The sequence below is a fragment of the Meles meles genome, chromosome 18 (assembly GCF_922984935.1).
Source record: "Meles meles chromosome 18, mMelMel3.1 paternal haplotype, whole genome shotgun sequence".
In the NCBI taxonomy this organism is placed as follows: Eukaryota; Metazoa; Chordata; class Mammalia; order Carnivora; family Mustelidae; genus Meles; species Meles meles.
Genome location: NC_060083.1, coordinates 9,773,505 through 9,785,801, shown reverse-complemented (window position 1 = coordinate 9,785,801; position 12,297 = coordinate 9,773,505). Strand labels below are relative to the sequence as shown.

General features: G+C 58.9%; 1 protein-coding gene across 1 annotated transcript; it reads right to left on the bottom strand.

The window, feature by feature from the left end:
* Positions 1-1,776: 1,776 nt before the first annotated feature.
* LOC123929933 (asialoglycoprotein receptor 1-like) lies at positions 1,777-5,355 on the bottom strand. The gene is made up of 9 exons (XM_045986113.1): positions 5,175-5,355; positions 4,889-4,972; positions 3,519-3,635; positions 3,307-3,402; positions 3,155-3,226; positions 2,967-3,053; positions 2,726-2,877; positions 2,546-2,652; positions 1,777-2,175 (listed from the first exon to the last, which is right to left on the bottom strand). The coding sequence occupies exons 2-9, from the start codon at positions 4,953-4,955 to the stop codon at positions 2,019-2,021; spliced, it is 855 nt and encodes a 284-aa protein (XP_045842069.1). The 5' UTR covers positions 4,956-4,972; positions 5,175-5,355; the 3' UTR covers positions 1,777-2,018.
* Positions 5,356-12,297: the final 6,942 nt, after the last annotated feature.

Sequence of the window (12,297 nt, the reverse complement as noted above, 5' to 3'; positions counted from 1 at the left end):
TTCCACATTATGCGACTTTCCCTTTTGTACTCCCTGGGTCTTCTGGACTCCCTAAGTCTATTTTATTAATAGGTTTTTCTGATGTTAAACCATCTTTGAATTCTTTTTTTGCCCCCACAAGTTTTTATTTAAATTCCAGCTGGTTAACATACAGTGCAGTATTGGTCTCGGGGGCAGAATTCTGTGATTTATCGCCTCCACACGTCACAAGCGCCCTCCTTAATACCCATCACCTATTTCACCCACCCCCGTCACCCCCCCGCCGCCCTCAGTTTCTTCTCAGAAGTTCAGAATCTGGTTCTCAGTTTGTCTCTCTCTCTTCTTCCCCCTTTGCTCATTTGTCCCATTTCTAAATTCTACATGGGAGTGAAATCATTTGGTATTTGTCTTTCTTTGACAAACATGTTATCTTTTGTTTTAAGATTGATTTTTTTGAGATTTTATTTATTTATCTGACTAAGAGAGAGAGAGAGAGCACAAGCAGGGAGAGCAGCAGGCAGAGAGAGAGGGAGAAGCAGGCTTTCTGCTGAGCGGGGAGCCTGATGTGGGGCTCTATCCCAGAACCCCGGGATCGAGACCTGAGCAGAAGGCGGACACTTGACCAACGGATCCAGGCAGGCGCCCCTAATTATTTATTTGAGAGGGGCAGGAGGGAAGGAGAGAGAATCTCAAGCAGACTCCCCACTGAGCAAAGAGCCTGATTCTGGGCTTGATCTCATGACCCCAAGTTCATGATCTGAGCTGAAATCCAGAGCTGGATGCTCAACCGACTGAGCCACCCAGGTACCCCAGCATGTTATCTTTTTACTATATCCTTTGTTGGGTTTGCTAGTGATGTCGATAGGAATTTTACCTTTCTGGTCATTATAGTGGAAATTCTCTATGTGAAATTTGTGAAAGCTCCTTGATGGACCAGTATTTGCTCAATTTTTTTTTTAATGTCCCAAGCTCTCGAGTAGAATACATAACCTATGGTGGATGATTTGGTAGGAAATCCCTGCCTTCCATTCTGAGGGGCTTTACTCTTTCTCAAGTCCCTGGAGTTGAAACTGAGCTTATTTCCATTCGACCTTTTTTTTAAACAAACATGCTTCTGTCTGTACAGCTTTCCACCTGAGAACCGCCTTACACCGTCCCATGCACGCAGTGCTCTCTCCTTGTTCATTTCTCAAGTGTCTGACTTTCATTATCTTCTCTTATACTCAAAATGATCTGGAAAGTTGGTTAGCTGTTTATATAGTGATAGATCTTCTTGTCTCTACTTTTGTGTCCATTTCATGTTTGCTTATCCTCCCGCCTCTGCCCTTGTGAGTTTCCGGGAACTCCCATCCTGGCTTGTGGATTCTGTTTATGGGGGGGGGGGGGGGTTCGGCCACCCTCCTGGTTTTCTGGCTTTCTTTGCAGTTTCGGTGGTTCTTGGTGCCGGGCTCATCTTTGCCTGAACTGTATTTGTTGCCTGTCTGTGGGTGGACACTGCCTCTGTCCACTGAAATGCACGCAGCAGACACCAATGAGTTTCATTCAAAGCCCCTGGAGCGGTGTACACATGGTAGGGGTGGGATTCTGGTCCTGGGGGACTGCTGCAGGTGCAGCGGTCCCCAGCAACGGGTCACTTTTACAGGGGAGACTCCAAACAGGAGCCGTACCTCCCACACCTGTAAGCACCAAAGCCCAAGGGGTTCCCACCAGACCCCACAGCCTGCCCCAGTCTTCCCACCCGATTCCCACTCCCGATTCCCAACGCCCAATGACCAGACGACGTGGGGCGTGTTTAGAATATTTCTGTTCTTTTTACTCTAAAAAAGGTTGGCCATACCCAGCAGGCTGCCGCTGGTGACAGGGTTTCCATCTCCCCGCCCCTCCAGAGGTGACTGTACCCTCCTCCTCGGACGTCGTCTTTCCCCTTCCCTTGCAACCCTAGATCGCCCCTCTCCCCAGACGCTGGAGGAGGCCCCCGCACGGGAGGGTCACGCGGCCGGCGGAGGCATCGAGGAAATAAATTAGGGGAGGGGAGGCTCCTAGCTGGCCGGCTCACGCGGCGTCTCGCACACCCAGCGGTAGGGCCTCTGGCACACGTCGTCGTTCCAGCGGCCGTCGTCGGTGAAGTGCGCGCAGTCCTCGCCTCCCCCGAGCCCGTGCCCGTACCAGTCGTCCGGCTGCTCCGGCCTCCAGTTCCTGCGGAGACGAGCGGCTGTGCGCCCCCCGACACCCTGCCCCCGCCCCCTCCAGCCGAGCCCCGGGGACGCGCGGCGCCCGGGGACGCGCGGCGCCCGGGGACGCGCGGCGCCCGGGGACGCGCGGCGCCCGGGGACGCGCGGCGCCCGGGGACGCGCGGCGCCCGGGGACGCGCGGCGCCCGGGGACGCGCGGCGCCCGGGGACGCGCGGCGCCCGGGGACGCGCGGCGCCCGGGGACGCGCGGCGCCCGGGGACGCGCGGCGCCCGGGGACGCGCGGCGCCCGGGGACGCGCGGCGCCCGGGGACGCGCGGCGCCCGGGGACGCGCGGCGCCCGGGGACGCGCGGCGCCCGGGGACGCGCACACTCACTGGAAGCCCGTCTCGTAGTCCGTCCCGTCCACCCACTTCCAGAGCCCGCTCTGGTCCGTGAGGCCCATCCAGGTGTTCACCGGCCCCATGTGGTGCTGGACAAACTTCTGCGGAGGGGGAGGGGCGGTGAGCGCTCCCCGGAGCCCCCCGCCCCCCGCGCGCGAGCCCCAGGCCGCTCACCTGCTCCTCCCGGGAGTTGACGACCACCAGGTGCGCGCTCTCCAGCTGGCAGTACCGGTCCGCGTCCGGCCAGGGCTTCCCGGAGCGGGAGAACCAGTAGCAGCTGCCCTCGTACTCCAGCCAGTTGACGGGGCAGCAGGTCCTCGCCGAGCCTGGGGGCCAGGGAAGGGGGGAGGCGCTGAGGCGCGGCCCGCGGGGAGGGGGGCGGCCGAGCGCGCAGGCGAACCCGCTCGCTGCTCACCATTGCCCTGCAGGACGGCCATCTGACAGCTCAGGCTGCGCAGGTCCGACACGAACTGCTTCACGTGGAACAGGAGGCCCGAGTGATCTGGGGGGGAGCGAGGGCGGGGGTCGCGAGGTCGCTCACGCGCGCCGCCAGACCCCGGCGTGGGCCCTAGGGACCCCTAGTCCCACTTGCTCGTGTCTGACCTTCGCTCAGATCCTGCTGCTGCTTCTCCAGCTGGGACTCGAGCGACTTCATCTTCCTGCCCACATTTCCTCCTGGGGAGACACCTGCTCAGCGCCCCCGCGACCCTAGCGGCCCACCGCCCGCCCCCCAGCCCCAGCCCCCGCCCCCTCACCCTGGCTGCTCAGGGCCTTGACCTCGACCTCGGTGGTCGCCGTGAAGTTGCTGAAAGTCTCTCTCAAGGCCTGCAGCTCCCCCCGCAGCTTGGAGTCTGGGCGGGAGAGGGTGTGCAGAGGCCAAAATGACGTGCCGCGCCCCCCAGCATAGAAGCCCGCCTCTCCCATCCCTGTAACCCACCCACCCTCGGCCCCCTGCCCAGGCACCCACTCTGGGATCCGATGACACAGACGACCACCAGCAGCAGGAGTCCGAGGCCCAGGGAGAGCAGGAGGAGGCAGGGTCCCGAGCAGAACCTCCGGAACAGCGGCTGCGGGGGCCGTGGCACTAGCAAGAGAGGGCAGCAGGGTCTCGGGGACACAGGGACACCTGGGCCGCTCTGCAGTCGCGAGAGCAGAGCGGGCTAAGGCTCCTCTCCGGGGCTCTGAGGAAGGGTATGGATTAAGAAATTTGGGGCGGGGGCCCCTGGGTGGCTCAGTGGGTTAAAGCCTCTCTGCCTTCGGCTCAGGTCATGATTCCAGTGTCCTGGGGTCAAGCCCCGCATTGGGCTCTCTGCTCAGCGGGGAGCCTGCTTCCCCCTCTCTGCCTGCCTCTCTGCCTACTTGTGGTCTCTCTCTGTGTGTCAAATAAATAAATAAAATATTTAAAAAAAAAAAGAAAGAAAAAGAATAAATAAATAAATAAATAAATAAATAAATAAATAAATAAATAAATAAATCTGGGTGGTCCAGGACCCAAGGGGCCTGAGGCCGCGGGATGCGGGGGCACCCAGCCTGGTCCCTCCCCAGCCCACCGGCCTGAGCCTTTGCTGGCACCTAGTGGCCGGACCATGTCACTGACGCCGATGAACCCGTCCCCGCTGACAGGTTCCAGCTGAAGCAGCAGGTGGAGCGCGTGGCTGGCTGGGGTCACTGGGCGCGCCCCCTGCCCGGGAAGGCTGGGAATAAGGAGAAGGTTTATTCCTCTCCCCATGAACCCCCTCCTCTGCCTTCACGCAGGGAGAGAAAACCCAGTAACCAGAGTCCCCCAAGCGGAGGCCCCCGGCAGCCTTTCCCCACGTCCATCCCCAAGGACCCTCCTGCTCAGCCCAAAGGGCATCCCTGCCAGCAGGAGAAAGAGGGGGGTGTCTTTGTTGGCCAGGGGCCTCACCCTCCTTGGGTACTTGGTCCCTCGGCCTCCTTACAGAAGTCTGACCCCTGGACCCAATGGTCCCAGGGACCCCGGCACTCCCGCTCACACACACTCTCCAGGTGTTAGAAGGAAGAAGAGGAGACCTGAGGTCCCCCGGTTACTCCTGGACCTCTGGATCTGCACCCCCGCGCCCCTGCCCCTGGGCTGTGGGTGACACAGCGAGGCTCAGGAGGCCTTTGGAGGCCTGGGAGTCCCGTCACCAAGAAAGGGACGCCAGCCCCACAGCTGACATCCCCCCCCACCAAGAGGGGCGGCTCAGACCGGCTTCTGGTGAGTGGGGCAGACCCAGAGACAGGGTCAGGGGTCCCCGAAGGAAGCGGGAGCCGAGGCAAAGAGGCCAAGGCCACCTCGCACTCACCTTCCAGAACTGGAAGGAGACGTCCCCTTACCTTGTCGGAGCTGGTGGCCATTGTCCTCGCCGTCCAGATGTTGCAGATCTTGATAGTCATTTGTCATGGTAGGGCTGGCTGGACCTGGGCCCAGGACAAGGCAGGGGTTAGGTCCGGGGCTGGAGCCGACTGGAGCCGGCCTGGGGCGTCCATTCGATCAGTGGCTCTAGGAAAACTTTCTCCCATCCCCTCCCAGGCCTGACATCCGAACTTGGTCCCTGAAGTCTTCCCACCCGGCACCCCCCACCCCACTCTGAGGTCCCCCTGGCTTTCGTCCCCTTTTTACTTGCTGACAGTCTTGAGGTTGGCTCCGGGTTGTGCAGGTCCTAGGCTAAGAAGGGAGCTAGAGCCTGGAGCCTTGGGGTGCACGGACAGCCCTGGACGATGGGAGGGGACGGACCAGGGTCCATACGAGGGCCCCGAGCACTGCGTGTCTGCGTGTCTGTGTGTCCCAACACTCAGAACCTGGCATCCCCAGTGCCCGGGACTTTGGACAGTAAACAGAGGGGGAAAAGGATTTGGAACTCTGGAGATGTGTGGAGTGGGAGTGGGGGATGGGTCACCCCTGCCTTCCTCCCCAGGGAGGGGGACTCTCCTGGTCTGTCCCCCTCCCCCTCACGCCCCTGCCAGTCACCTCTCTAATTTCTGCAGGGTTTGGGATGGGGAGCCCGGCGGGGGTGCACCCTGTCATTTCCTTCTGCCCCTCCCTCCTTTCACCTCCTGCTGCTACATTTCCCAGAACTGTCGGTGTTTCCAAATATCCCTGGCCAGGATCAGGGAGCCCCACACTCTGCTTTTGCCCAATCCGGGCTCTGACCCTGGTATCCGAGCCTGGGCCCCAGCCTCCCGTAGAGGCCCAGTGGCCAGGCTCTCTGGTGTGGGACTCACTGGCTTCCCTCTCCCCGGGAGCAAAGTCCTCCAGACAGCACGGGGGCGGTGGGGGAAAGGCAGGAGAGCTGGTTTTCCCGCCCCAGCTGGGACTTGAGCCAACACACTCCCATTGGCCCCTACTGTGTGCCCGGCTTCTCACCCAGGAGCTCCTTTCATGAAACCCAGACCGCAGTCCCCTTTGCTGGTGAGGGAACAGGCCCAGCAGGTCAGAGCTTACACAGGGTTATAAAGTGCAAGGAAGAAACAGAGGGAGGTCTGGAAGGTAAGCCTCCCGACTCCGGGACCTGCGCTCTGGCCCCAAAGAACCCGGACCCCGTCCACCACCGCGGCTAGGCCCTGGGGTCCCCAGGAAGCTGAAGTACAGACCCTCACGGCCCCACGGGGCATTCGGGGACGAGCGTGTGGGTTCAAATTACACTAAATTTGGGGGCTCCTGGGTGGCTCAGTGGGTTAAAGCCTCTGCCTTCGGCTCAGGTCATGATCCCAGGGTCCTGGGATCGAGCCCCACATCGGGCTCTCTGCTCAGCAGGGAGCCTGCTTCCCTTCCTCTCTCTCTGCCTGCCTCTCTGCCTACTTGTGATCTCTGTCTGTCAAATAAATAAATAAAATCTTTTAAAATAATTACACTAAATTCGAAATTGGGCAATATTAAGGATGTTAATTGGGCACCTGGGTGGCTCAGTGGGTTAAAGCCTCTGCCTTTGGCTCAGGTCATGGTCCCAGGGTCCTGGGATCGAGCCCCGCATCGGCTCTCTGCTCCGCAGGGAGCCTGCTTCCTCCTTTCTCTCTGCCTGCCTCTCTGCCTACTTGTGCTTTCTCTCTGTCAAATAAATAAAATACTAAAAAAATTTTTTAAAGACGTGAATCAGTCTCGCTTTAGGTCCCACAGGAAGAGGTGTGCAAACCCGATGTTACAGTCATTTCGAGGACAGAACTAGACTTTATCACGAGAGTCTTACGTTACATGAGACCTTCGGGACACAGTCCTTGCATGAAATACGAAAGGCCTGGGCGCACCCACGTCTGTGTCCTGAAAAACCCCCTGTGGTTTGCATGCCTAGGGCTGTTGCCAGTCCCCCTGGGGACCACGGGGCTGTGAGTTTGACATTCTCTGATATCATCACTCGCAATCTGGTTTATTCAGGCCAACAGACCTCCGATGCTTCAGGCGCCACAGCGGCTTCTCTTGCAGAAGCCGTGACTGGGAGGCTGCTGGAGGGGGCTTCTGGGTAACAGAAATGTTCTGCTTCTCAGTCTGGACCCTGGTTGCATGGGTGGGTTCCACTGGCGAAACTGAAGAAAGCCGTGCACTTAGGACTTTGTGCATCCCTCTGTTTGCAAGTTACCCTGGAATACAATGTTTCCGAAATCTGGTTTTTACCTATAACCACAATCCCCAAACGCACGGATTAGGGAGCCAGACGCACGGATCGGTGCTGGCAAATGAGTTCCAGAGAAATAGTGTTAGAACGGGAGTGCGAGGTGATAACACAGTGTGAAGAAAGCCAGACGAACCACACGATGCGCTGACCGACCGGGCCCCTGATTTACAAGCCAGCCTTCTGCAAGACGCCAGAGACGTAGTCCGCAGAAACTACAAAGCAGCCAGAAAGGAAAATTCTGCCATGGTGGTGGTGTGTTTATGCTGAGAATTCACCACCCCTTACATTTATTTCTTTAATAATATCTATCTTGGGGGATCCTGGCTGGCTCAGTCCGTAGAGCACTCTTGATCTCGGGGTTCGAGCCCCACGTTGGGTGCGGAGCCTGCTTTGAAAAAAAGAGAGTATGGATCTTAAATTATGCAAGGTCTTCGGGGATATAGGGCCTCGCGTGGTGTTAATTCTCTACTGCTGAGTAACTAAGAAGCACAGACTTGGGGCCTTAAAACAACACCCGTTTATTAGCTCACAGTCCTTCTGTGTCCTCTGCTCCGGTCTCACGCAGCTGAGATCATGGGGCTGACAGACTGGCTCCGTTAATGGAGGCGAAGGAGAACAGGCCTGTAGTACGTTCAGGCTGATGGAAAGGGGGTCTTGCAGCTGTAGGACTGAGGTCCCCCCTTCCTTGCTGGCTATGAGCCAGGGGCTGGCCTCCTCCCCTGTGGGCCACCCACGCTCCTTGTCACGTGACCTCTCCATCTTCAACGTCTCCAACAGCACGTAGAAACGTTCTCTTGCTTCAGGTCTGACTTCCTCTGTGCTTTTATTTTATTTTATTTTATTTTTGTAAAGATTTTATTTATGTATTTCATAGAGAGAGAGAGAGTTAGCACAGGCATGAGTGGGGGAGGGGCAGAAGGAGAAGCAGACACCCGGCTGAGCAGAGAACTCGACATGGGGCTCCATCCCAGGACCCTGGGTCGTCACCTGAGCCGAAGGCGGTTGCTTAACTGACTGCGCCTCCAGACGCCCTCCTCTACCCCTAGAGAAGCAGGTCGGATTTCATCAGCGGTTATGAGCAAGTGGCCCCGGGGAGAGGAGACAGCAGGACGTAGGGGAGCGGGGGCTGCCCGGAGAGCCTTGGATATCGGGTTGCAGATCTGGGAACACCATTCGGGAACACCCGTGGTCTCCCCGTGGGAAAGGTGCACCCCAGGGGATTCCCAAGATCCTCCGCTGGGAGTGTGGCAAGCAAACATTAGCACGACGTTTATACACCTTCGTACCCCTAGTCTTGACTTCCACTCGGCGAGGACACGCGTCCGTGACTTGTCGCACCAGGGGGATCTCTTCACAGGCCAGCATCCGGCTCTGCTCCTACGGGCCGGGAGTCTGGATAGAGCAGAGCCGCTGGCTTGGCTCTGGCCAGGGCAGGTGTCTCAGGAGGCTGGAGGCCAGAGGTCATCCTTGCCCTGAGGCCTCTCTCCTCTCAGGGCTGCAGAACCTGCTGCCAGGTGACTCAGGGGCCCCTTGGTGGAGGCTGTGGGCCAGGGCGGCCGAGCTTGCCATGCAGGTCTCTCCGCGGGACCTGGGCTTCCTGACAACGTGGTGGCTGTCCCCCCACCCCCGGGCCAAGGGATTCGGGAGCTCACGACACGACAGAAGCCACAGTTCCTTGCCCTTGGAGTTGACGCTCCCTCTGTCATTTCCGCTGTATCCCCGCGCCAACCTGGGCCAGCCCCACGCAGGGCAGGAAAGCGCTGCCCCATGGCATGAGTACTGGGAGCCACAATACTGGGAGGCCATCCTGAAGGCCGGCCACGTGTCTGGAATCGGTAAGCGGGTGAATGTATCTTGGGGGACATGTGCTTGACAATGTTTTACAAACGGGGCCCCTGAACAACCACGTTCCAGACGCTGGCTCTGGGCTCTGAGTCCCACGAAGTTGCGGGCAGGGCAGATCCGTAAGTTCCACGGTGGTCTGGCCTTAGGGTGGGTGGCGGGTCTGAGGTGGGCTGCAGGGAGCCGGGCCCTGGGAATCTGGGAGGCCGGAGGCTGGAGAGGGCAGGTCCCAGGGGCAGGACTGGAGCAGAGGACGGGATTGGGCCGCGTGATTGCTAACATGCGTGAGGAAGGGAATTGGCATGGGGGGAGGGCCGCATCAGTGCAGTTAAGGGGGGTCCAGAAGCTTGCTGGAGACGGGTCTGGTGTCCACAGAGGTGTCTGGGCTGGAGACCCAGACTCCCGACGGGAGAGCCTTGAGGGTGGCCCGGGTGTGGCCCAGCAATGAGGCGCGGCTGTGAGATGTGGTGGGAAGGAAGCAGCCGGGACAGTCCCTGCTGATGGAGGAGGCGGAAGGAAGGTCCCAGCACCGCCAGGCCAACAGGCTGACGAGTAGGGCTGAGCCCAAGTGCCAGGCTCAGACTGCCAGGGAAACAGAGGGAAGGGCCTCTGGGTGGTTGGGCTGAGTCAGGAGAAGCAAGTGCTTCTGGCAGGGGGGAGGCCCCGGAGAAGAGAAGGAAGGGACCTGAAGGCTGGGGGATCCTCAGCAATCAGGGCAGGGAAGCCAAGCAGCAGAATGAGGGCCGCTCTCAGATCTGAGCTCCACTCGCCCTTATCTGGAGAGCGGGTTCAATGCCCGGCTCAGAGGGTTATCGCCAAGGTTAAATGAGAGGCTGGGTGAAAAGCGCTTAGCACAGGGCCTGGGACGCGCTAGGTGCTCGGCACCTGCTAACGATCTGGATCCTTCTTCTCATCACTAGAGCACAACTTAGAGAGTTGGGTCAGCACCCCACCCCACCCCACCCCCGGGCCTGTGAAAGCCGGGAAGGAGGGAGGCTGCGGTCAGGACAGCAGAGCAGGCCTTTCCCCATCCCCCGGAGGGTGGTCAGCATCTCCCCTGGGATAGAAACTGGGGGCCTGGCGTGTTGGCTGAGTGAAGGCAGCCCCTGTGCAGAAGACCTGGGGGGGTGAGGCCCCTCACCCTTCGCCCACCGCCAACCCCCGCTCGGAGCACTTGCAAGGTTGAGATCAGCCTGCCTGGCTCCTGCCCCGGGCCCCCTAGGGTCTGGACTCAACAGCATCTGAATCCTGGGGGGTTCTGCAAAGTCAGGCACCTGGAAAACATCTTCAAGAGGTGACTGAGCTGGGGCACCTGGGTGGCTCAGTGGGTTTAAGTCTCTGCCTTCGACTCAGGTCATGATCTCAGGGTCCTGGGATCGAGCCCCGCATCGGGCTCTCTGCTTGGCGGGGAGCCTGCTTCCTCCTCTCTCTCTGCCTGCCTCTCTGCCTACTTGTGATCTCTCTCTCTGTATCAAATAAAATAAAATCTTCAAAAAAAAAAAAAAAAAAGAGGTGATCGGGCTGACGAACAGAAGGCTGGGTGCTGACTTCCAAAGAGGGCGCCTGTGGCTCCCCAAATCTAGAAGCTGAGCAGGGCCAGAGGGGAGGTAAAGCAGGAGAGAGGCTAAGGGAGTGCCTTGGGGTTGGGGGCTCAGTGCTGGGAGCTCCCACAAGGGAAAACCAAAGTCCCTGCTGCTGGGCTAGAGAGAACTTTCTCCATCCTGGCTTCTCAGCGTTGGGCCAGCCAGGATTCTGGGACCAGGGACCTGCACTCCTCTTTCCCACTTTTATCTAGAGACGTCCATTTAGAAAAAATTAAAACGCCCCGTTCCCCTGTTTTACTGAGCTGAAGAACAGACCAAGAGGCCAAGCGCAATCATGGGTAGCGCTCCGTGGCGGGGGCGGGCTGTGCACTGAGGACCTTACGGCTCGCCCAGGGCCTGGATGCCTCGAGGTGGTTACTGCTCCCAATTGTGAGCTGAGCTGAGCTCCCACAAGTTGCACTCTGACCTCTGGCCACAGGACGCCGCCACCGCGCTGCCCACCCGGGCTTTCTAGCGCCTCCTGCCGCGCCCTCGCCCCGGGTGCCCACCTGCCAAGGCTTTGCAAGACTCTGTCCAACCCACGAAGGGCTCACGTCTCTGACCCTCTCCTCTCTGCCTCCTTCCCCCCAGCCCGCTCCACCCCAGTGACCTCCTTCTGTCCTCCGGCATCCCCTGCTGCTTCCCACCTCGCCCTTCCTCGCTCTCCAGCTGGCACACCAGCCGCCCCGGGCTTCCTCACCCTGCCGGCTGCAACTCAAGTGGTGTTCCAAGGAGACGCCTCCCTGAGCACCCCATCTACACCAGCAAAATGCGCACCGCGCTGCCACTGTCTTTGCTTGCTGGGACCATCGTCTTTCTCGTGATCTGCATTCCTTCCCTTCCTGTGGTCCGCAGTCCCCACTGCAAGGACCCCAGGGTCCCCGAGGGCCAGGACATCGCACTCGCAGCCTTTCCAACGCTGCTTGGCATCCAGGGAGAGCCAAGTAAGTATTTGTTGAAAGAAATCGAGGGGGAGTGAAGAGGAGGAGTCGGGATTTGAACCCCAGTCTGCTCGGGAATCCAGTGCGCCTATTCACGCAAACATACGGTCTCCTTAGCCCGCCGGGGAAGAGCTCTTTATAGATTTGGAAGAACACAAAAACTGCCAAAGTGCTCCCCTCTGAGGAGTATGTGGAATGAGATGGGGAGGGAACTTTTTTTTTTCACCATATGCATTTCTATATTTATTTGAATTTTTATAAGGTACATGTACTCCTTTCGTAATCTAAAAAGTGATGCATGCAGAATTAGGAAATTCTACCCCTTCTCAGTGAACTCTCCTTAACCCCTTTGATCCAGACGCGTTACCTGGCACACACCTTCCTCAGCTGATTCCTCCCTCCGGCCGATGGCTGAGAACATCAGCACAGCCTCAAACCATCTGCTCCTACGCAGAACCAAGCTAAAAGAAGGGTTATTTGAGAAACATTCTTGGAAGCAGTGCTTCTGGGCCCAGCAAAACATCAGAGTCACCTGGGAGGTTTCCTGAAGTGCAGACCCCCGCCCCAGGGGCCTGCCCCCGGGACCCAGTGGGCTGGATTCTTTCGTTTAGAGCCCTTCCCAGAAGTTCATGTAGGGCGATCCCTCGAGAGGACCACCAGATTGAGTGACACTCCGCTGGAGATCTCTACCGCACTCCCTGGATCAGCTCAGGCCCTGGGGTGGAATTTTGCATCCAACTCTTAACAACTTCTGCACTGTTCCAGGCTTA

Excerpts from the sequence above, each read along its gene's own strand:
- LOC123929933 (XM_045986113.1), bottom strand. The coding sequence starts at position 4,955 with ATGACAAATGACTATCAAGATCTGCAACATCTGGACGGCGAGGACAAT. Across the intron at positions 3,227-3,306 it reads CAAGGCCCTGAGCAGCCAGG|GAGGAAATGTGGGCAGGAAG; the intron begins GTGAGGGGGCGG and ends GTGTCTCCCCAG. Across the intron at positions 2,176-2,545 it reads GACTACGAGACGGGCTTCCA|GAACTGGAGGCCGGAGCAGC; the intron begins GTGAGTGTGCGC and ends TCGTCTCCGCAG.